Consider the following 24526-nt stretch of genomic DNA (forward strand, 5'->3'; position numbering starts at 1 on the left):
CAGTTTTTGCCGCGCACCACCACTTTGTGGAACCAGCTGCCCACTGAAGTATTTACGAACCAATTCGACTTAGGGTCCTTCAAGAAAAGAGCGTACCAATTCCTGAAAGGCCGGCAACGCACTCGCGAGCCCTCTGGCATTGAGAGTGTCCATGGGCGGCGGTATCACTTAAGATCAGGTGAGCCTCCTGACCGTTTGCCCCCTGTTCTATAAAAAAAAAAAAAACTAAATGGCAAAACTTACCTTGTATTGGCAATATTAATAATATCACAACAAAAAGCCCGACGATTGGCGCATACCCTCCAATATCGTACAAAAAGTATAGAACAATTGCGACTTGTAGGGGTACCAGCCACAAATAATGTAGAAACATTAACGCTTGATCGAATCTGGCGATATCGTTCGATAGGAGATTCACCAATTTCCCGGCTGCCACTTCGTTTAGGGAAAGTTGACTCATTCGTAGAAGCTAGAAATACGAAATTATTTATTACTAGCTGACCGGGCAAACGTCGTTTTGCCATCATTTATAATAAAAAAATAGGGGTTGATCGTAGAGGGGTGAAAGTTAGGGGTTGTATGTATTTTTGTATCATAAAAAAATAGAAATTAAAAATTTTGTTTAAAAAATAAAAATAAAAATTTTTGGGTGGACTACCCCTAACATTTAGGGGGATGAAAAATAGATGTTGGCCGATTCTCATAGATACCGGATAAGCACAAAAAATTTCATCAAAATCGTTTCGGAGGAGTATGGCAACGAAAACTGTGACACGAGAATTTTATATATTAGATTCAGTTATCGAAAGATGAAGAGGAATTGGCAAGACACCAATAAAGCCAGTATTGGCACAATTTTCTGGATATTAATACTTCTGGCTATTTCTGTTTCGTAATCATTCGTTTTATCTAAACGGTAGGTAGGGTCAGCCTTCTTTTTTTTTTTAAAAGACAATTCACACCAATTGACCTAGTCCCATGCTAAGCTGGTGAAGCTTGTGTTATGGGTACTAGGCAACGGATATACATATTATAGATAGATAGACATATAAATACATATTTAATATATAATAATACAATTCTTGCATGGTGAAGGTCAGCATGAGGCAATTGACAGGCTTAAGGCCTTCAATGTGTCAGGCACAGGGTTCGATCCCCGGCTGAGACGAACATCGATGTGATGAGCATTTGGAGTTGTGCTTAGCTCTTGGGTGTTTAAATATGTCTATCTGTCTATAATATATATGTATATCCGTTGCTTAGTACCCATAACACAAGCTTCACCAGCTTAGCACGGGACTAGGTCAATTGGTGTGAATTGTCTTTAAAAAAAAAGGGATGACGGAACTCTATTTAATCGACACTTTCTTTTACCTGCTTGTAACCAGCTGGACCTACTTTTCTCCACACGACAAGCAATGAATCAGTATGGTAAATTTCTAGGAGAAAAATGAAACTCTCTGTCCTATACTCCTCTAAATACTCTGATACTTATATTTTTATGCATATTCAGTAAGTCTAAGAATCGGGTACTATCTATCTTTCAAACCCCTAAAAATTTTTTTAGATACATTTTTTGTTTTTATTTTTTTATGATACAGCATACGAAAATACACATAACCCTTAATTTTCAACCCTACGATCAACCCCTATTTTTTAATTGTTAATTAAAATCTAATAACTTGAACTCTGAGGTTTAATATAGAGAAAAATTCACCGAAAAACCTTAAAAGTTTCATTCCAAAAAACCGAACAGTCTCTGGGGAAGCATAGCAAAATGTTCCATGTTGGTATGAACTAAAAAGGTAGGCTAAGTCAAATCACATTAAGGAGAAACGAAGTTCGCGGGGGCAGCTATAAACTATAAATAAAAAAAACATTATGTATTGACTAAAAGTTAAATACCTTTCTATAAATAACAGCTGAAAACGCAACTTTTAACTTCAAACTGAACCGATTCACGAACAGAGTATTATGATGCTGTGCCATCAATGCAACGAAATTGCAACCCAACATCCCCAGTGCGTAGTAACCAGCTTCCTCTTGAGTTAGTGCGGCATTTACCGACCAATATGTCAACAATTGAGTAAATAATATAGGTGTAACTGTCCTAAAACATAATTATATTTGGTTTTAAAATCCGTTTTTTCAGACCAGACAGAATACAATTTTTTGAAGTGAAACTTCTTTATCGGGGTTGGAAAAAAATTTAGTGTAACATTTTTTCGTTACGCGTCACATTTTTCCGTTACGCGCCATCTTTTGAAGTGAAACTTCTTTATCGACGTATGGGAGAAATTTTGTAGCAGGTTACGCGCCATGTTGCTTTTTGAAGTCAAACTTCTTTATCGGCGTTGGAAAAAAATTTACACACATTTGTCACATTTTTCGGTTACGCGCCATCTTTTTCTTGTCCCTACCACGGTTGATCCGAAGAGATTCGAAGCCATTAGTTACAAAAATATATAATATCGATAACAATGATAGTAATACTAATAATTCTATTACAATTAATGAAATTCTGTAATAATCTTAGTAGTACATTGTAGTACAGTAATAAGTTAAAATGAAATAATTGTATTTGTATTCATGTCTATGATAATAAAAGCCTTTTGTTAAACTTTATCTAATTTTACTTTATTTAACCAATTTCGGTAAAGTTGCATATAGTAGAACATTTTCGAAAAATAAGGTCATAAAGAAGTTTCACTTCTTACGTGTGTACACCTAGTACACGCACACATTTCTTTTAAGTCTTTATCTTGCAATCAGTCAGCTAGACTATGAGCAGATGTGTTGAGAGCTGCCCTGCGATTCTGTAACTCACTTTTTTTCACACAGCGGTTTTCGCAGCGGCGGTCGCGCTCAAATCAGTCGTGAAGCAGTCATTTTACGATTTGGCATTCTGATAAGGAGGGAGCTTGTAGTTTACTATTTATCAGAATGCCAAATCGTAAAATGACTGCTTTACGACTGATTTGAGCGCGACCGCCGCCGTCGAAAAGTGAGTTACAGAATCACAAGGCTGTTAGGCGTTCAGAGCAAAATCTCCATCGAGACTACTCCTCTCTTTCAACCGTGTCTATCAAGACTTATGATTTGTCGCTTTTTTAGCCTATTTATTAGGTATGGTTAGAATTTAAAAAAAAAATATAATGATAAAATATATAAACAAATTAAATTAATGGTAAAGCCTACAAATTCAACCTGCCAGCATTGAAGTGTCTTGACAAACATTTATGTTTTGTGTAAAAAGTGTGTATGAAATATGAAGTCTGTGTAAAAATAACTTAGTTATTCTTATATTTTTTTGTTATATACGAGGGCTCGTTTACCACCAAGGGATCGGTGGTATACATTGATATACAAAAAACCCAAGATGCACAGTCTCATATAAAAGTAACGCTCGAAAGTGTCCCGAAACACTATTTCTGTCCATAACAGTATATGTTACAAGCATATATTATTGCAAAATCAACCTTACGCAAATTGCTTAAAGTTGTTATTACAACGCAGTGTATACGTACTTAAAGCAATAAAATTTTACGACCGACCGTGGTCGGTAGGACAAGGTATTGAGTGGAGTCGAACATGACTTTTTTATTTACAACTATTTAACATAATTTTAAATTTATCCGACTTTTCGGGTGCTTTACAGCGTGAGTTGTCACGGTGACTGAAGACAAAAGGTTTTGGATGTTAAATAGTTGTAAATTTATAATAATACATAACTTTAATCCGGTTAAAAAGTTTTTTTCTTTAAATTAAAAAAAAATGTTAAATTGGCTACCTCCTGACCCACACTTTATATAGCGTAAATATATTTGTCAAAAACTACACACAAAAAAGTTCAAGAGTACATAAATTTATTTATAAAAAAAACACAAATAAATAACATCGACTCCACTTGTAGACGCGAGACTATTTGAAATGAGCGCACAATTTAGAATGTTGCGCTCATTTTTTGAGGACGTTTTTTTGACGTTGAGTGTGCATCTTGGGTTTTTTGTATATCAATGGTGGTATACAAATAAAACCCGATACGCAAATAGAGACAGAAAAACTGATACTCTGTTTCGCTCACACTTAAGTATTTCACGTTAATGCCTTCTCTCTTTAGTTATTATTCTTATTTTAGAAGCTCATCTAGTTCTATACTCTATCTACGTAGATACCGGACTGTTAGTGTTTCGTGTGACAGAGATAACGCTCTACAAACCGAGTATCTCTTTCTATGCGACTTATAAATGGCCTGGTACAACCTTATTCCATTCTCCATATTTTTTCCTTTTTTTTTTCTTTTGATAATTATTATTTTGTATGTTCCGTTAGTAATATATGTTATGTTACGTTAAATAATGGTTCTATACCTCGCTATTGTGTTTATTAGAAGCAACAGTCCTCCAGGAGAATAGGCAAGCCAATACGTTCGCAATAAAACTCGCCAAAGGGACGGCTCTCGCCCATCTTGGTGTGCCTTTTGGAATTCATTCAACCAGCTCCTGTTGGGAAATACAATTCATCATTTTCAAAGTTATTTATCTAAATATATAAAACACCACTGTTAGTTACACCACTTATAACTCAATATCGGCTGGACTGATGTTAGTTATCTCTTTTTTGGTGGATTCTTCTCCACTCCGAATAGCAGAATAAGTAATGAAATATCGGATAAGTTATGGAATAACAATAAATTAATTAATTAATATTACGAAAGCAAACAGCATGTGGTGCCAACTGTTGACGAAATAAGAAAGTCAAAGTCCATCAAATCACGAAAGTGAGCGATAACTTTTAACGTCCAAACCTATAATACCAACGAAATAAAACATTTCTGTAATTGAAAAAATTGTATTAATGTATAATAACATGTATTATACCTGAACTGAAACTGAAGTTAACACGATATTATTAGACTATAAGGCGGAACGAAGTTCGCCGGGTCAGCTAGTTCATTTATAAAAGCTTAGCAACGCTCGGCAATCTGATACTGGTTCATAAAAAATACAAGATTTATTGAAGTGAAATTTCTTTAGGCGCATGAGGATAAAATTTTTACGGATGAAACACAATAATATAAGCGTCACGAACATGTGCAGCGTTTTTGTTGAAGAAAAGGGAGCGATTGAGACCGATTGGAGAGTATGAAGGGTGAATTATAGAAATTCTATATTTAAAATTAAGATTTCGAATTTATGAAATACTAGCCGTTTCGCGCCCGCTTTGCTAGACGAATTAAAATAAATTTTATGTTTCATTATTTTATTTTTTTTCATATATTTATTATTCTTCTTTTTAACTTCCCGCTAAGAAAATTGAAATATTTCGAAAATCGAGTTTTTAACAGATGTTGACGTTTTGCGGTTCTAGGAAGCCTCTTTTGTTTTTATTAGCGGGAAAAATTTTCATAAAAGTAAAACAGAAATAAAAAAATTAAGGAACGTTGGAATTTAAAATTTCGCATCGAATGGTGGTAGTTTCATGTCGATACGATCAGTGGTTTAAGCGTGAAAGAGCCTCAAACGAACACCATTTTCTTTTTATATATATAGATTTGTGTTTTATATTTTATGCAAAATAATTTATTGAAATCTCAAATGACGAATTGTAAATTAAAATGCCACGTGTTTTAAGATCGAAGAAATAAATTGAAAATGTCATATTAATTTTTATTATGTCATATTTATTATATGAACATAATGTCATAATAAGTTAAGTTATTTAGAATTGGTGTCAAACTTATGGTCTAAATACTCGCCCACGCTATAAAGGCACCTTGTCTTTAAAAGGCAGTGATTTAACTTCTAGGAAGATGATTAAATAGTTTAATAGCCATGAGCCGTAACAATTTTTTCCATACATCGTGATGGAGCATGCAGGTACCCATAGCCGTGTTGGAATGTTTGAATGTTTAATAATGAATAATTTTGGATGCTTTTTTACTCGCTTTATATTAGCTTCACCTGTATGTATGTATGTATGTAACCGACTCCTTCGGACTCGATTTTGACCCACTTTTAACGGAGAGATTTAATTCAAACTTTGCGCACCTGTCAAAGATCGATGACAATGCAATAATCCGAAAAAAAAAAAAAAAAATAACTAAAATAAAAAATAAATATAGTTTAAAAAAACTAAAAAACACGCTTTTTAAGCACATCTACAACTACAACTACTACAACTATATTTTTTTTTACAGTAATAACTTCTTCAAGGATATATAAACTTGGTAGTTAATACCGAGTTCGTAAAAAAAATGGTCTACAACGAGAGGTCCAAGGTATATTTGAATTTCTGTGGTGGGCAATAAAGGCAAAAGTTTTTTGCTTTTGACGTGACAACGTCATATAATTCGATGGAGCCGGCTGCACGCACGAAAAAACATGACGCATGCGGCGTTACCTCGCTCTGAGGCGTTCCATTTAAGGCTTGAAGTGCAAGCGAGAGCGCGAAACGAGAGACAAAGACGCACAATCGGCCTCCGCGTTCTGCAGCGTGCGTTCGTTAAAAAATTGACATAATTGTACTTATGCGTACAAATAAATGTAACTTGATCAATTCAATTGTGATTTCCATTTACCTCTATATCCATACAAAATATCTATCAAACCAATCAAATTAAACTTTTCTTTTGAAAAATGCAACCATTCCATCAGTATTTTCTTATGACGTTGTTACGTTCAACTATCGTCAGTAAACCGACTTTACAGACAACCGATTTTTTTAAATTAAATAAAGTTACAAATGTAACCCAACAACGGGAACTTGTCGAAATCACGGCTTTGTCATGTTTCCCACGTCACAGACTACGCCAGACAATTTTTTTTTTTGCAATTTTATGTTACAGTTAATTCATAATGAACGACTCGACAAATGTTATCTCAGATGGCGCTTGTAAGTGCGAATTGTGATAGTAATTTACGATAAACAGCCACTCGAATACATATTACACAAGGTATTTATATTATAACTAGCTGATCCGGCAAACGTCGTTTTGCCATGTATATTATTTATAGTAAAAAATAGGGGTTGATCGTAGAGGGGTGAAAATTAGGGGTTGTATTTTTTAATGCTGTATCATAAAAAATAAAGGGGTGGACTACCCCTAACATTTAGGGGGATGAAAAATAGATGTTGGCCGATTCTCATAGATACCGGATAAGCACAAAAAAATTCATCAAAATCGGTCAAGCCGTTTCGGAGGAGTATGGCAACGAAAACTGTGACACGAGAATTTTATATATTAGATAAAAATTTAATAAATTATTGGCACCACAACATTTTTAGGTTTGGGCCTCAGATTAATGTCATATCATGATAATTTGTCAATCTAATAGGCAAATAGGTAGCCTCCTAATCCTGACATATGTCGACATTTTGAGTCTAAGGCAAGTCGGTTTTCTCAAGAGGTTATCTTTTGTTCGAGGTAATGTTGAATGCGTACATAGAAAGCCCATTGGTTCGCAGTCGGGCATTGAACCTAGGACTAACTACAAAGACACTAGGCCAACACTGTTCTTATTTTAATATATGTGCAATTTTAGTCTACATGAATTAGTACAACTTGATTTTCAGTCAAATAATGAGCCGCTTTGATTGGTGTTACCTGTCTAGATTTAATCCCTTCAAAAGTAATGGTTACGATTTAAATAAAACCATATTGAATTGAATCTTGGATCTAAGGATTCATACTATCTCGTGAAATCTTCCATAAAGAAACTAATTAAAACTATTATTTTTTGGCGGAACTCAAATAGAATTTATATTATACAATAGTAGTATTTACACTATACACATTGATTCGTAATACTAGAGTGAATTATTTTTTATTATGTAATACTCTTGTAAAATAGACATTATAAAATATAAAAATCAATAAAAAGTTTCTCGCTTTCAGAAATGGCGCCAAAACACGCCATTACAGCGCGTGCGCTAAAGCAGCTGTCACAGATAATTCACAATTGGAATTTCGCATAGCCCGCTACACGACTAGAAAATAAACCTCTTTGGAGAAAACTTTTTATGTTTAGACATGCGCTGTAATGTTTTAAAATGAAAACAAATTTGTTACAGGAATTGTATTTCATATTTCTATATAAATACGCCATTTTGGATTTGTTACAAGCTTATTTATTTTTGTAACGTGTGTGAACAATTCACGCGATGGAATCAGATAATGTAGTTTTAAATAATAAATACTGGTGTTTTTAACAAAGACCGCTCTGATGTAAAAAAATAATTATAGTTGCAAGGCCGATAATTATACAGAATGAGGGCGCCTAAACTAATTTAATTATTATGTACTAGCCATTTTCAAGTGAGTTAAAATTTCCTCATTTATTCTCTCAATTTAAGACTCGAATAGGAGAGAAATACTTATTACTAAATGTTGTTTCTGAATCTTATTCTAAACTAGCGACCCGCCCTGGCTTCGCACGGATGCAATGCTGATACTAAATTCAAAGTGCTTTAGAGTACGAGTATAGAAACGCAACCTCCGACGCGCTATGTCCCGCAATTTTTAAATTAGTAATATCTTCGAAAATATTCATTTAAATCATATGCTGGAAAGGGCCATATAGATCTATATTAAATCAACAATGTATTTAAGGTATTTAATATGATAAGGATTAATGCTGTATTGGTTAAAATCGCTTCGAAAATTAGCCATTATTTGTCGTAAAAAGTAAATGACAAAAAAAATTATTGTGATATCCATGAGAGATAGACATATACCATCGCGGAGTTTTCTGTAGACCTTTTCAATGTGTACAATACTTAGTACATTATTTTAATAAATCTCGTAGGGTTCGTAATGTAAGCGAAAAAATTGAATTATTTACGATTTACGACTTCACATTATAAACCTCAAAAATAACAGTATTTCTCCATACATATTTAATGGATGTAACACATAAACCTTCCTCTTCGATCACTCTATCTACTAAAAAAAACCGCGTCAAAATCCGTTGCGTAGTTTTAAAGATTTAAGCATACATAGGGACAGAGAAAGCGACTTTGTTTTATACTATGTAGTGATACCGTGTCACCATGGATACGATATGTGTAATGCACAAAAGGGGTTGTTTGTTTAATAACACCTGTGACGCTACAGCCTTTTAGGTCTGGGCCTCAGATTTCTGAACCTGTGTCAAGATTATGATTTGTCAATCTAATAGGCAAGTAGGTGGATTTTTTTTCTTCTGCTTAACAAAAAATTATCATATCTTGTATATTTAATTGTATTTTTTAAAATTTACGTTTTCCTAAATGGTCATACATTTTGCATAAAAGAGTTTGTAACATATACCGTAGATACTATGTATGATATGGTAATTTTTAATAAGTAAATAAATAGGTAACCTTCTGTGCTTGACCGTTGCTGTCGTAGGCATGACAGTTTTCTCAGGATTACCCTCACTTTAAGGGTGAGTGTTAAAATATCCATTGTTGCATGCCAGACTTCGAGATGTGACGTCAGGGTTAAGGTCAAGGTCAAATCACTAGGCCAACTCCAGAACCGTTATTAAAACGCATCAACAAAACCACGCCAACATCAGCAAGCGATGCAGCAATTAAAAATAGGAGACTGAAATTTTTTTCAATAATGGGGGAAATTATTTCCTTACAAGAGTTCACCCAGATGGGATCAAAATTGCATCGTTTTAGCCGACGAAGACGAGATCAAACGCTGGCCAGAACTGGAACAAACAGCATACGTCCGCCGTTCCACAACTGAGGGTTTCTTATGGTAGTTAATGTCGTTTTATTTTATTTTATTTTATTTTGTGCTTGTATTATCGTATATGTTTTAATTGTATTTTTTAATTTTATTATAATTTTTTTGTGACACATTTTACATTAACTGTCACACTTTTTATGTATCTGTAAAATAATTAGTAGATTTAGTACTGTGTGTGATGTCGTAAGCTTAATAACTAAATAAATGTCGCGCATCACTATGTGGGGTCTTTCAAGAAAAGAGCGTAACAAACTCAAACTCATACTCAAAATAATTTTATTCATAAACCAAGTAGGTACACTTTATGAACGTCAACTGAAAAGTAGGAACCTTTTGTCAGTTCAACGCAACCATAGCAACAGTATACTCCGCGTCCGCAAAAATTAACGTAACGTCTGATAACGATTTTAAGTGTCATCGCAGTATAAGATAATAATTCAGATTATTTCCAATTATATATATTTAGTTTTAGTTAGAGCAGTGTTGGCCTAGCGGCTTCAACGTGCGACTCTGATCCCTAAGGATGGTTCGATTCCCGGACCAATGCATTTTCTGAATATGCATTTAACATTCGAACGAACAGTGAAGGAAAACATCGTGAGGAAACCGGCTTGCCTTAGACCCAAAAAGTCGGCGTGTGTCAAGCACAGGAGGCTGATTAATTGGCTATTAGATTGACAAATCATGAAACAGGAATCTGAGGCCCAGACCTAAAAAGGTTGTAGCGCCATAGCGTTTTTTATAAGTTTTAGTTAGTAATAATTAGGAAAACAAAACACAAAAATCTATTATAGTGGGGTATAGACAGATCTTTGTCATCAACACACAGATAACATGACTTTTTTTATAAATTGTCTCTGACAAATCATTTAATATTAGAATGTTGCCTAACTTAAGACTTTAGTAACTTAAGTCTAACTTAATTTACTAAAAAGACTTTTAACATACGGTGTCCAATAACATAACTTATTAGTAAGATTCCTTCAAAAGTACCCATAACCGAGGAGCAGCCATGGGTCACCATGTCATGTGGAGAGAGAGGAAACCGTGTGAGACACGGACTAGTGCTAATGTAAACAAAATATCGTTAACCTATTTTAAAAGAGTAAGTGTGGAGTTTCTTGCCGATTCTTCTCCACACGAAACTACCTTTTGGAAGGGGCAACTAGAATCTTCTTTGTATTTTGTTTGACGTTCAAAAGTGCCATTTTAGGTGGTCTAGTTGACATAAATGATTTGACACGGGAAAAAGACAAAACAAAATTCTTACAAGTATATTTGTATATGAATACTAATAATAATAATTGTATAGGAATACTAGCTGACCCGGCAAACGTTTGTTTTGCCATGTATATTATTTCTAGGAAACATGGTTTTAGTTTATAAAAATAACTATCTATAATAATAAAACTACGGGTTGATCTTAGAGGAGTGAAAATTAGGGGCTATATGTATATGCTGTATCATAAAAAAAATTGTTTGGGGTGGACACCCCTTATTAGTTAGGTTTGAAATAATAGTAGCCGATTCTCAAACTTACTATGCATAAAAAATTTAATAAGAATCGGTCGAGCCGTTTCGGAGGAGTATGGAAACGAACATTGTGACACGAGAATTTTATAAATATAGAGATATTTAAAAACTTCTTAATTAATTTATAATACTATTTGCCTTTTTGTGTCTGATACCACAATGTCAATCGATCAAACAAAAGACAACGTACTACATGAATCATGACAAGCATTATGTTATGATTAAAGATTTAGCTTGTCGCCTGGTAGATAGTACCGATGACCCCAAAACTTGTGCTTTCCTCAACGAACAAGTATATGCTGCCAGTGTTGAAACTTTTTAAATTTGTTTAAATTTTCTTTTTATAATTTTTAATTATTTTTATTATTACTGTCTAGGTTAAGAAAATTGTAAATACTGTATTTGATCGTTATGATTAATAATAAAGTGAATCTAATATATAAAATTCTCGTGTCGCTTGTAGTTAAACTCCTCCGAAACGGCTTGACCGATTCTCATGAAATTTCGTGTGCATATTGAGTATTTCTGAGAATCGGACAACATCTATAATTCAACCCCCTAAATGTTAAGGGTAGTCCACCCCTAAATTATTTGTTTAATTTTTAGATATTTTTTTTTTATGATACAGCATTAAAAACAACCCCTAATTTTCACCCCTCTACGATCAATCCCTATTATTTATTATAAATGATATACATGGCAAAATGACGTTTGCCAGGTCAGCTAGTAATATACACAATATCGCTACTATGAACTCACTCTGCGAACATATAAATATGTCGATAGTGTCGGAGACAGCATTCAGTTTCAACGTCTTTAATAACGTTGCAACAGACTGGTTTTGGCCCTTGGTATAATACAATCCCTTTATACGAATTAAGCTACATATAAACGTTCTGACCATGACTGTTCAAGCACACGAGACGTTATGGCATCCGTTTCTCGATTATTTATAATTTACTAGCAGACCGGCCAAGCGTTGCTGTGGCTAAGGTTTTAGTTATATTACATAGTAGTAACCTATTCAAGGGAAACGGTAGAAGAACACCAGTCATGGGGACCACCATGCTTTTTTTGGTGTTAATGCCATTAAATTGTAGCTCATGTGAAACGTTGGTACTTTCAACACAGCGCCATCTGTTAGAATTGTGACTATCAAATAATAAACAAATATTTTGCAATAATATATTGCGGGTATAAATTGAGATGTAAGCTATCCTATCTTTTAAGTCAGATCAATCTGCACACGGTGTGCAAATTTCATTGAAATCGGTTCGGTAGTTTAAGAGTCCATAGCGGACAAACACCGTGACACGTAATTAAGATATATTAAGATATACAAATAGTTCAGCCTGCTATGTCTTGCCAGAGAGCTCAATGAATGCTTTGAACGTAGAAGCAACTAGTTGCGTACATAGAAAATTAATGCATTGCCGCGATTCAAACCCACATCACACATGACGATAGACGCTAATCCACTGGGCTACTGCTCTTAAAATAATGTTTATATTCGTTAAAGAGTCTGTAAAATTAGGCTTTCATAATTAAATAGTAAATATTTCAGGACGTTTTATATGCGCATTTAACATTCGCTCGAACGGTGAAGGAAAACATCGCGCGTTTTCTCACTTGCTTAGACCCAAAAAGTTGTCGAAGTGTGTCAGGCACTGGAGGCTGATTAACTTCCTATTAGATTGACAAACGATCATGAGACAGATACAGAAATCTGAGGCCCAAACCTAAAAAGATTGTAGCGCAACAGATGTATTTAACATTTTATATAAATTCACATTTTTCTTATTTAATTTCAAATCTAATAACATTCTCAGCACTTCAAATGACGCATCAATAGTCAAGTTTTGTTATTTAATTTCTTTAACCTTACCTTTCTAAATGACTTCCAAGCTTATCAGAGTCGTAATATTTATTTGGAACAATAAGATCATCTTCTTCTATATCCCTTCTATTCCCTTTCACAAATATCGGACACACCCAACATATAAAAAGCCTGGATAACAAATTAGGCTTGCTCCTTTTTTTGTCCATTTTATCATACACAACCGAATTTATTAACGCACAAATTGTAACTACACAATTGTAATACGTGATAATGATTGTAATCAATTTAGCGCAAGATAATAAAGTGATGAAACCAATTAATTCAAATAAAACAACAAAAAAAGTTTTCGAAGTGTAACTTCTTTAGGCGCATGAGGGTTTTTACGGAACGTCACGAAGATGTGCAGCGTTTTTGTCGAAGTGGAGAGAGAGAGAGTGAGAAGGGTGAATTACCTTATAGAAATACAATTTTTAAAATTAAAAGTTCGTCAAGAGAATTTATGAAATATTAGTATTTTATATTTTATGCAAAATAATTGACTGAAATCTCAAATGACAAATTGTAAATTAAAATGCCACGTGGTTTTATAATAAAATTAAAAAAATTAAATTTATTATTTGTACAAATTTTTGACACTATTAATATTTTAATGACAGTTAAATTCCTAACATATCTTCCTTTTTCCCTCCCTCTAAGTTTCGGAAATCAAAAGTTTTAGATTTGTATAAATATGAACGAGAGTTAAAAATTAGTTTGCCAAAGAAGTTTCACTTCTGACATGTGTACTTTGTACGCACGCACTTTTTTTTCTTTAACGCTGGATCTAGTCCAATGTCCAAGAATCCAATCAGTCATATTGTATCTAATTCTTGACATTTTGATGTACGTAATTATAGGTTTTAATAAATACTGATTAAAAATGTACAAGTCACTTACATTTGACGGCTCATTGTCTAGTGGTTAGTACCCCTGACTGCGAATCCATGGGTTTGATCTCCGGCTGAGACAAACATCGATGTGATGTGCATTTGGTGTTGTGCTTAGGTCTTGGGTATTTAAATATGTATTTATATGTCTATCTATCTATAATATGTATGTATATCCGTTGCCTAGTACCCATAACACAAGCTTCACCAGCTTAGCATGGGACTAGGTCAATTGGTGTGAACTGTCCAATAAAAAAAAATAAAAAAATAAACTTACATGAGGAAAAAAGTTAATTGAACGGCTAAACTATTTGGCTGCGACACATATAATAAAAATAAACGAATCTGTTAATTTACATAACTCGAAGTGTCGACTGGTTCATGACAACTGTAAGCAAGGGTCAATCATTATTTATTGATTGAGATGTAAGTGCCGCCCGCCGACCACAAAACTGAACTTCATTCGATATCTCAACGCCCAGTATTCCAAAGCTGGGGGCTGAGGGTTTAAGGAATGTCTTCGAGGAGTAGTGGGATGTGTTTATAATGAAAACGACTAACAAACTTGTGTTTTCTTCTTCTAGCACTATATCTTCTTTTACATAACTTTAAATTAACTACAAAGCTGATATCATATACTGCTGATTCAGATATCAACTAATCAGTCTTTAAGGTCGCCATACGCTAGCCATAGACGGATCGCATGTTGCAGTCGAGACCGACTGCTGTAGAGCGGTCGCGTTGAAGTTGTACACGACTGCAACACGGCCGCATAATGCAGTCGACTACGACTGCTCGGAGCAGTTGTGTTCGACCGCAAATTAAAACTGAATGCGACTTCATTTACAAGATGGAATTCGATGAAGAAACACTGCATCTTGTACTACTATTACGCAAGCGTAGGCGTAGAAGACACCGTAGTATGTGGGTGCGTCCAATACTACAATCAAGAGAACAGCATGGAATATTTCATACTTTGTATCCCCAGCTGAGAGAAGATATTAAAAAGTTTTTCAACTAATTTAGAATGTCCGTGGTTTCAAGACTCATCGATTTTTAAGACTCGCCATTCTTTTTTTATAGCGAGCCTACGGGACGGCCAAAAAGGGCAGACATTGGAGCCCATGGACACCCATTTAAGTCGGTGTTGTCGGCCTTTGAGGTAGGCGTATGCTCTTTTTTAAACAATTGAGATAATCAACAAGGATATGAGCAGTATTCCATATGAGGTCGTACTTGAGGTTTGTAGAGTTGCATACGTTGTACCTCAGTGAAATACTGCTTAGCCCTACCCAAAACACTTTTATTTTACCGAACAAAGTCCATTACATATACAAAACCAGTCACGCTTGCCATTGTTTTTTTTAGAACAGAAGGCAAACAGGCAGGAGGCTCATCTGATGTTAAGTGATACCGTCGCCGACAATGCCAGAGGGCTCGTGAGTGCGTTGCCGACCTTTTAAGAATTGGTCCGCTCTCTCCCTAACGGACACCAAGTCAAATTGCTCCGGAAATACTCCAGTGGGAAGCTGGTTCCACAGTGGTGGTGCGAGGAAAAAACTGCCATAGGGCGAGACCCCTCTACTGCATTGCGTCGCGACGTCGCATCGGATCGAAGCATTGTATGCCACATCTACGTTGCGTCGAGGCACGTCGTCGCGACGCAAGATGCTATACACGTCGTCGCATCTGCGTCTCAGCCTTGTTCTAAACGTGTTCTTTTGTTGCTATTATTACGCCACCGCCGAATTAAACTTAGAAACTATAGAAAGTTTTTGATATCTCCTCTGATAGCATTAAGAAATAGTGATCACCCTCCCCCCTTCTTGTTCTCTTGTCGGTTGTGTAATGGTGCATGTATAAAAAATAATATATGGGAAACGACGCAACGCAGCGCAACGCAGTAGTGGGGCCTGGCCCTTAAGAAGCTCTGTTGTGAGACGACCGACGTTGAGGCCTATTCTGCATCGACGTGATGTGCAAGAAATGAATACAACATTGAAAAATAATTTTATTATATATAACAATAATTTAGAACAATTTAAATAACCTTTACACTCTTATGAATGGGACAAACTTGTGAACTCATTGCGTCACAAATACAATTTGAGTTCTTCAAATTGTATTCAATATTTTCGACAAGCAATTTTATATGACATATTGGGACCATATTGCATTCACAGCCGTTTGATTTAGAGCTACTATCACTTTTAATAGAACCAAGATTATCGACCGGTAGAAATAACGAATTGTATAATGTATTCTTATTGGTCAATATATCTTCATCATTAGGGACTGTTACAAAACTTTGATGGCTTGACGAGCTTTCATTTCCCTTAACTTCTGTATTTGTATCATTGTTAGATTTATCAATTACATCAGCTGATTTCTTTAAAGCTATTTCACCTCCAATACTTGTTTGTGTTTGACATTCTGATTCTGTGATATCAAAATACTCATCATCTTTTAGATCTTGCGTTGTATAACTTAAAAATTCTTTGCCAAAACTATTATGTTCCGATTTAATAAGTGGGACAGCTCGCATTATATACGACAGTTTTTCTGGATATACTTTACTAAAAGAGTTCCAAAGTAAATTAATTTTATTATCGTTTGTTTGTACTAATGATTTAGTGCACACGCAACCTAAGTAGTTATCACAGGAACAGTTCAATGTATAACCAATGTAGGGTTGTTTTAATTCGATATTGCTATAGACTCCTTTCGATGTTGTTGATGACTTCATATCAACGTTTGATAAACTAGGTATCTCTGTTTCCTCATTCACAGCAACTCCTAAAAAACATGGTTCGGTGAATGCATTGCGACATTTACAGTCAGTTACATACAAATTATTAAGTTTGCATGATGTTACTTTTTCTACCGTTTCCACATTAACTCGATTATCTATAGATGGTATGGGGCTACACGATGTATTTAGTACATCAACATTTGTGGTAAAAGACGACATTTCCTTTTTGTCTGGCGTCTGAACAGTTTCTTTCTCTGAAAAACGAACGCTCGCTTTAGTTGCGGGTTCGTCGTCCGGACGCTTTCTTTCACACACACATAAATCTTTCAGTTTTTTAAAATCGTTATTAATTAAATTTGTGACTTCATCTAACACGTTTGGCAATGCGCTTGGTTCTTCGCGTTGCGGACAAGTACACTGAACGCGCTGAATTTTCATATTTAAATATTCCTGTAATAAGCCATAGACTCGCGTCCACCGATCATCACCTTCGCAGGCTTTTAAGCATTTACAAGAAACCTTGTCGGTGTTTATGCTTATAAAATCCTTTACTTTATTTAAAACAGTAGAGTATAATTTCTCTTCGTCCTTTGGTTGTATGCAGGACGATTTACAAGATGTTTTAAATTGATTTAATCTATCTCTCAAGTAATCTTCAAGTAAATTAAAAGTATTGCATTCCAAATCTTCTTGCTGCTCAGTGTCATTGCAGCATATACAAGATTCTTTTGTTGGTTTCGATACGCTATCCGCTCTCTCTACTTTATCGCATTTTATTATGTCACTATCAAATAGTCGTCGCAAATTATCATATGTATCAGTGCGACTAAATTTGTCCTTATTCGAAGTTCTATTCAAATTTTTAGTGTCTGGGACAGGCTCATTCCTTGACTTCATCTCATGGTGGGTATTTCTGTAATCTGTTAATGTGGCACCCAAAAATTTTATATCATATTCACAATCATTTGAAAATAAATCTGAATCTTTGACAATTTTGTCTATAAATGAATCCTTTTGAATACCAGCTTCTTTAATTGATGACTCGTAGGTTTGATCGGTGACGTTAACAGTGTATATTTGTGATTTTTTCTCGTGAGGTTTTTCTTTATCGACTTCTTTACATGCACATAAGTTTGCACTAATACATTTAAATTTACGTAAAGGGCTATTGTCACTTGTATTTGTTACATTGTCTGGAATGCACTTACAAACATTTTCATCGCTTTTATCTAAATTTACTGCTCCCATATATTCTGATAGGGTAGATAATGGTAGGTAATCTAATTTCTGTTTATTATTACTGTCTTCTATAGAATTATCATTTACATTATTTAAATTTTTAGTTTGACGATTTCCGTTAGAAATGTCGAAGGGCGATCGTGTTATTCCATTCGTTTCCATTGCTTTAGCAAAAGTTGGATCGTCCAGCTTGAACTTCCAATTTTTTAAAGCATCTAATAACTTATCTATAGATTTGTTTGATGGTACTTTATGTAAGCAGACACACTTGCTTGGACATGCTTTTTTTCGAATTCTTTTATCACTGTTGGCTTTGGAAGATTTTGGTAGTGTTACAATTGGTTTCGACAACTTAACAGTAGAAATTTGAGTAGTCAATTCAGAAAAAAAATTTGGATTCCAAGATGACTTAGAATTATTTAGGTCATTCATTTCTTTAGTTTTATTTGGATTACATAAACATAAGTTTACCGCTACTGAAGGATCCCTTTTCTTAAGATTCATTTTATTGGAATATTTCTCAACGCGTCCACTTATATTGCTTTGAAATCTATTGCTTTTTCTAGTTTGTATTGGTTCTACGCGCGTTGATTTCAAAATATTTACTTTATTAGTAGTTTCATCAATGCTTATCTTTTTGTCAATTTTATTGTTGTTAAGGGTTCCCTTTTTAGTATCTTGTTTCTGAAATAAAATAAAATTTACAGAGACTGCAATATTTTATAAACAGTTTATATCTCTAGAATTAATAATGCATCATTGGGACAAGTTAGGAAAAGAAGAGTGGGCAGGATTAATAAATAGAAATAGCAGGAAAATACTGGCAGACTATTGACAAAGATAGAGACAGATGGACACCGTTGGAGGAAGCTTTACCAAAGAAGGGTCCATTTGAGGCCTAACATTTTACTACCAACATTTAGCTATAAATAAATACTAACAATACTACTAACAAAATTTGAAATTTAAATTTTATATGGAAATAAAATATTATTATAATGCATCATTACTACTTTCTAACCGAGACTCTTTGAATTATTCTAGCCAATTTGTCTTCCATTTGCCGCAAGTCTTCTTTCTTTATCGATTCCTGAAAATATTCAGTCCTAATAAATATGTGGAAACTTCATAATTATGATCAACAAGTATTGATAACAACAACTTGTACATTACAATCATTTTAATGTTATCTGATTATCAATATTAGCTCATTCTCATATAATCTCATATAATCGATATAAATTATCTTTTAGACTTGTTCAGTATTGGCCTAGTAGCTTTACCGTGTAACACAACCCTGAGATCGTGCATTCAAATCTAGGCTGTGCACCAATGGCAATGTGTGCAAAAAACACTTGTTCGTAAAACCAACATCATCCAGCATGTCTAAGACACAAAAATCGTTGCCACGTGGCAGGCTTAATGCCATGCCATCTGAGGCCAAGACCTAAAGTTTAGCTGCAATAACTACTATACTTTTATTTTATTAATGAGAATAAAAATATTGTGTTCATGACGTTGCGCCTGATAAATTTAAAAAGGCAATTTCATGTCATGAATTTATTTGCCTCCAACCGATTTAAGTTAAATTAGAACATATTTTAAAACTTTTCATCAAGTATTTAAGCTGTTTTCTCATTTCGAAATAAGTTCTATTATAAAATATACATTTGTTCTATTTGGAAGGAAGAACTTTTTGCTAAGCATAAAATCTTTATGATGAATATAAATTCAGATTTTTTCGATTCATTCGAAAATAGTTTAAATTTACAATTAGATGAATTTTTTGTTATTTAATACGTGTATTTGTATAAATATAATGCTTTTTAATTAAACGAATTAATGAATTGAGTCTTCCATTAGCTTCAATTAAAAGCAAAAGGCAGGTCAGTTAAAAATTATTAAATTTCACTCAAATTTCTGCAAAAAATTGTGTTCTTCTCAAGGAGGAGAACTCGGAGTACTCCGCAAATTATTTTCCGAATGAAATGAACAATTTAGTCTAGTTCAATAATTTTTTGTTTTTTTTTTCATGCTTGGACAATTCACACCAATTGACCTAGTCCCATGCTAAGCTGGTGAAGCTTGTGTTATGGGTACTAGGCAACGGATATACATACATATTATAGATAGACAGACATATAAATACATATTTAAACACCCAAGACCTAAGCATACTAAATGCTCATCACATCGATGTTTGTCTCAGCCGGGGATCGAACCTATGGATTCGCAGTCAGGGGTACTAACCACTAGACCAATGAGCCGTCAAATAAGAAGATAATATATATAAGAAGAATATTTAGAATATAAACAGCTGATATCAAATACCTTCTTAAGATTTTCAATTTGTGATTTTATGTTCGTTACATCTTGTATTGTCTTCTTTAAGTATGAAGAGGTCCCGTCAATATTTCGTCCATTTGGATTTTGAGTCTTCACCAAGCATGGGTACACTGCTGCATCTAAAAAAATTATGTATGCTTTAGCTGCAATAATGAAACACTCATGCTTATTATTTGTCTAGTCATTGCCAGCCTGTGTGGGTGCGGTAACCCGAGACTTGATAGGCCGGGAGATAGTGACACAAAATAGTGGGTCATTTGTACCAGTATGGCGGTTCTTCTGGGGTCATTTTTGAAGTTATACTTCTTTAGGCGCGTTATGAAAAATTCATGAGAATGAAAGTTTACGATGCGCGCGCACCGTGACACAAAATTAACAGAATGAAGTTGCCCACGGAAGATGCTACGGCATTGGACATAATTTAAAAACAACATTCGAATAATAATAGAATTTATGTTAACACTTAATGTAAGAGAATAATAATAAATATTTTTTTATTTAATTTTTCAAATGTAAACTGAACTTTATTGACTATAATGACTCCTTTTCCAGTCTTTGATTATTTAATTGTAATTAATTATTTGCATGCAATCAAAAACTATTTTCAATAATGCCAAAGAAGTATAACTTCTTACGCGCGTACATAAGTACACGCACCCTTTTTTTGCCAAACAATTTGTATGACCCTAAAATTTTTTTTCAACAGTCCCTGTATGATCGTAAATATAAGTCTGATAATGAAAATAACTGATTTTCGGTGGCATGGCGGCCATTTGGAACCGTAAGAAAAGTATGGCATGGTGATTTTCGTAAATGGCTGCACGACGATGATTAAGGGTGCAAAAATTAGCCTGATACAAATGGTTGAATTTTTTTGAAGTGAAACTTCTTTATCGGGGTTGGAAAAAAATTTAGTGTAACATTTTTTCGTTACGCGTCACGTTTTTCGGTTACGCGCCATGTTCCTTTTTGAAGTCAAACTTCTTTATCGGCGTTGGAAAAAAATTTACCGTCACATTATTATTTATTATTTATTATTTATTATTTATTATTTATTATTTATTATTTATTATTTATTATTTATTATTTATTATTTATTATTTATTATTTATTATTTATTATTTATTATTTATTATTTATTATTTATTATTTATTATTTATTATTTATTATTTATTATTTATTATTTATTATTTATTATTTATTATTTATTATTTATTATTTATTATTTATTATTTATTATTTATTATTTATTATTTATTATTTATTATTTATTATTTATTATTTATTATTTATTATTTATTATTTATTATTTATTATTTATTATTTATTATTTATTATTTATTATTTATTATTTATTATTTATTATTTATTATTTATTATTTATTATTTATTATTTATTATTTATTATTTATTATTTATTATTTATTATTTATTATTTATTATTTATTATTTATTATTTATTATTTATTATTTATTATTTATTATTTATTATTTATTATTTATTATTTATTATTTATTATTTATTATTTATTATTTATTATTTATTATTTATTATTTATTATTTATTATTTATTATTTATTATTTATTATTTATTATTTATTATTTATTATTTATTATTTATTATTTATTATTTATTATTTATTATTTATTATTTATTATTTATTATTTATTATTTATTATTTATTATTTATTATTTATTATTTATTATTTATTATTTATTATTTATTATTTATTATTTATTATTTATTATTTATTATTTATTATTTATTATTTATTATTTATTATTTATTATTTATTATTTATTATTTATTATTTATTATTTATTATTTATTATTTATTATTTATTATTTATTATTTATTATTTATTATTTATTATTTATTATTTATTATTTATTATTTATTATTTATTATTTATTATTTATTATTTATTATTTATTATTTATTATTTATTATTTATTATTTATTATTTATTATTTATTATTTATTATTTATTATATTAGAGGAAACTCTTTGGTAATTTGCATACATATTATATCGTCATAGTTCGTTATTTAAAGTTGGCGTTGCTATGGTCTTGTTATGTTTTTATATTGTCACTAATTAATAAACTGGACTGCTGCACGCGACTACCGCTGCACACTTATAACCCAACAAAGGTTATGGGCCCAGTCATAGTCCAGTAAATTAATAAAAAAAAAAGGGGGAACTAGAGTGCTTAACCTAGTAACGATGGCGAGTGTGCGGATAGAATTATTAAGCCGTGATAATTACGACTCATGGCGAATCCAGGCCCATGCTCTATTGATTAAGAGCGATGTGTGGGGCTATGTGGATGGTAGCATTAAGAAGCCAGCTGAGCCAGCAGAGGCGTTGCTTTGGGAAGCGGCGGATGCAAAGGCGAGAGCGGAGATCATTCTCTCAATTAGTCCAGGTGAGCTACGACACATTAAGGGGACGAGTACGTCGCGAGAATGTTGGTTCAAATTAGAAAGCATCTTCGCGTCTTCGGGTCCCGCTAAGAAAGCGACACTGTTAAAGCAGCTCATATTACACAAGATGTGTGAGGAGGACGACATGCGTGAATATCTGTTAAGCTTCTTTGAAGCCAAAGAAAAGTTACTAGACATGGACATAAATATAAATAATGATCTTGCATCTATTATTTTACTCTATAGTCTGCCCCCAAGTTATGAGAACTTTAGATGTGCGATGGAGACTAGAGATTCATTGCCAGACCCGAATTCTTTGAAAGTTAAAATTCTTGAAGAAGATGCCTCTAGGCGACAGCAAAGGAAGGAGACAGAGAGGGGGTCGTCAGCAATGTTCGCTAGGAGAAAAACCACGAAGAGTTCTACATCTAAAAATCCGCAGAATTATAAACCGGATCAAGCGTTTAAATTTAAATGTTACAGATGTCATAAATTTGGGCATAAAGCTTCGGAATGCCCGTGTAAAGGAACAAGGCAGGACTCAAAATGTGTTAGTGAGTTAGGTGCTAGTGAGAATTTTAACTCATGTGTTCTATCTGTTTCAGAGTGTAACGGAGTGATTGGTTCGGGATGTGGAGGAAACTGGCTCATAGATAGTGGGTGTACATCACACCTTTGTAGATCGAAAGGAAAATTTGACACCTTGACAAATTGCAGTAGTAAGTTAAGTTTGGCCACCAATGTGAGTACATTTGCAAAAGGTAAAGGAACTGTGAGTTTGAATGGGGAGGTTCCGATAAAACTATCAGACACTTTATATGTTCCCGATTTGCGATGCAACTTAATTTCCGTATCTAAAATTACAAGCAAAGGTTTTAATGTAACTTTTAAGAAAGATTCAGCTTATGTAACCGATTCTGAAGGGAATATTAAGTTCGTAGCAGATCGAAAAAACAACCTTTATTATATGCGGGAGGGCCATGCTTCTGTTTCTGCGATTTCCGAAACTAAGAACGATTTACTATCCTGGCACGAACGTTTAGGTCACTTAAATGTGAAGGATTTAATAAAAGTATTAGGTCATGTGGGCATTAAAGTTGATATGTCAAATATAAATATTTTATACGACTGTAAGTATTGTGTGCAGGGTAAGATGACTTCTTTCCCATTTTCCAAGTCGAGTGGACCATGTGACGAAAAACTGTCCATCATCCATTCCGATGTAGTTGGGCCAATTCGAAATGAAACTGTCGGTGGTGCAAAATATTTTGTCACGTTTATTGACGATTGTACTAGATGGTGCGAAGTTTACTTACTGAAGAGTAAGAGTGGTGTTCTGGAATGTTTCAAAGAATACAAGAGCTATGTTGAGAACCTTACCGCTAAGAGAATAAAGTATTTACAAACTGATAACGGTGGAGAATACTGTAATAATAAGTTTGATCAATTCCTGAAACAAGAGGGGATAATAAGAAGACTGACTATACCTCAAACCCCACAGCAGAATGGCGTAGCAGAACGAATGAACAGGACATTAGTTGAAATGGCTAGGTGTATGTTACTTTCATCTAATCTCTCAGCAGGTTTTTGGGGAGATGCTGTATTGGTGGCATGTCATATTAGGAATCGTTGTCCCACGAGTAGTTTGGGTGGTACAATTCCGTACGAGAAGTGGTTTGGCTCTCCAGTGAAGATTGAGTATCTTCAGAAGTTTGGA

At 33.4% G+C, this 24526-nt stretch overlaps 2 protein-coding genes across 4 annotated transcripts in view; both read right to left on the bottom strand.

The window, feature by feature from the left end:
• Nucleotides 1-13367, bottom strand: part of LOC125061769 (ATP-binding cassette subfamily C member 4-like) — a 55336-nt gene extending 41969 nt beyond the window's left edge. For both annotated transcript variants that reach the window (XM_047667368.1, XM_047667367.1), the window contains exons 1-4: nt 13161-13367; nt 4371-4502; nt 1906-2110; nt 244-469 (exon numbers count right to left, since the gene is read on the bottom strand). In XM_047667368.1, the coding sequence (XP_047523324.1) occupies nt 244-469; nt 1906-2110; nt 4371-4502; nt 13161-13321 (724 nt within the window). In that variant the 5' untranslated portion in view covers nt 13322-13367. The remainder of the gene's footprint in view (nt 1-243; nt 470-1905; nt 2111-4370; nt 4503-13160) is intronic.
• Nucleotides 13368-16039: 2672 nt separating this feature from the next.
• Nucleotides 16040-24526, bottom strand: part of LOC125061763 — a 41402-nt gene continuing 32915 nt past the window's right edge. Inside the window, exons 11-14 of one of the 2 annotated variants that reach the window (XM_047667358.1) lie at nt 20364-20497; nt 19054-19122; nt 16917-18716; nt 16691-16837 (exon numbers count right to left, since the gene is read on the bottom strand). In XM_047667358.1, coding sequence (XP_047523314.1) covers nt 16826-16837; nt 16917-18716; nt 19054-19122; nt 20364-20497 — 2015 coding nt within the window. In that variant the 3' untranslated portion in view covers nt 16691-16825. Of the gene's footprint in view, nt 18717-19053; nt 19123-20363; nt 20498-24526 lie in introns of both variants that reach the window. The other variant, XM_047667357.1, reaches the window with a different exon arrangement.

This window comes from Pieris napi, chromosome 24 (assembly GCF_905475465.1).
Source record: "Pieris napi chromosome 24, ilPieNapi1.2, whole genome shotgun sequence".
NCBI classification, from domain to species: domain Eukaryota; kingdom Metazoa; phylum Arthropoda; class Insecta; order Lepidoptera; family Pieridae; genus Pieris; species Pieris napi.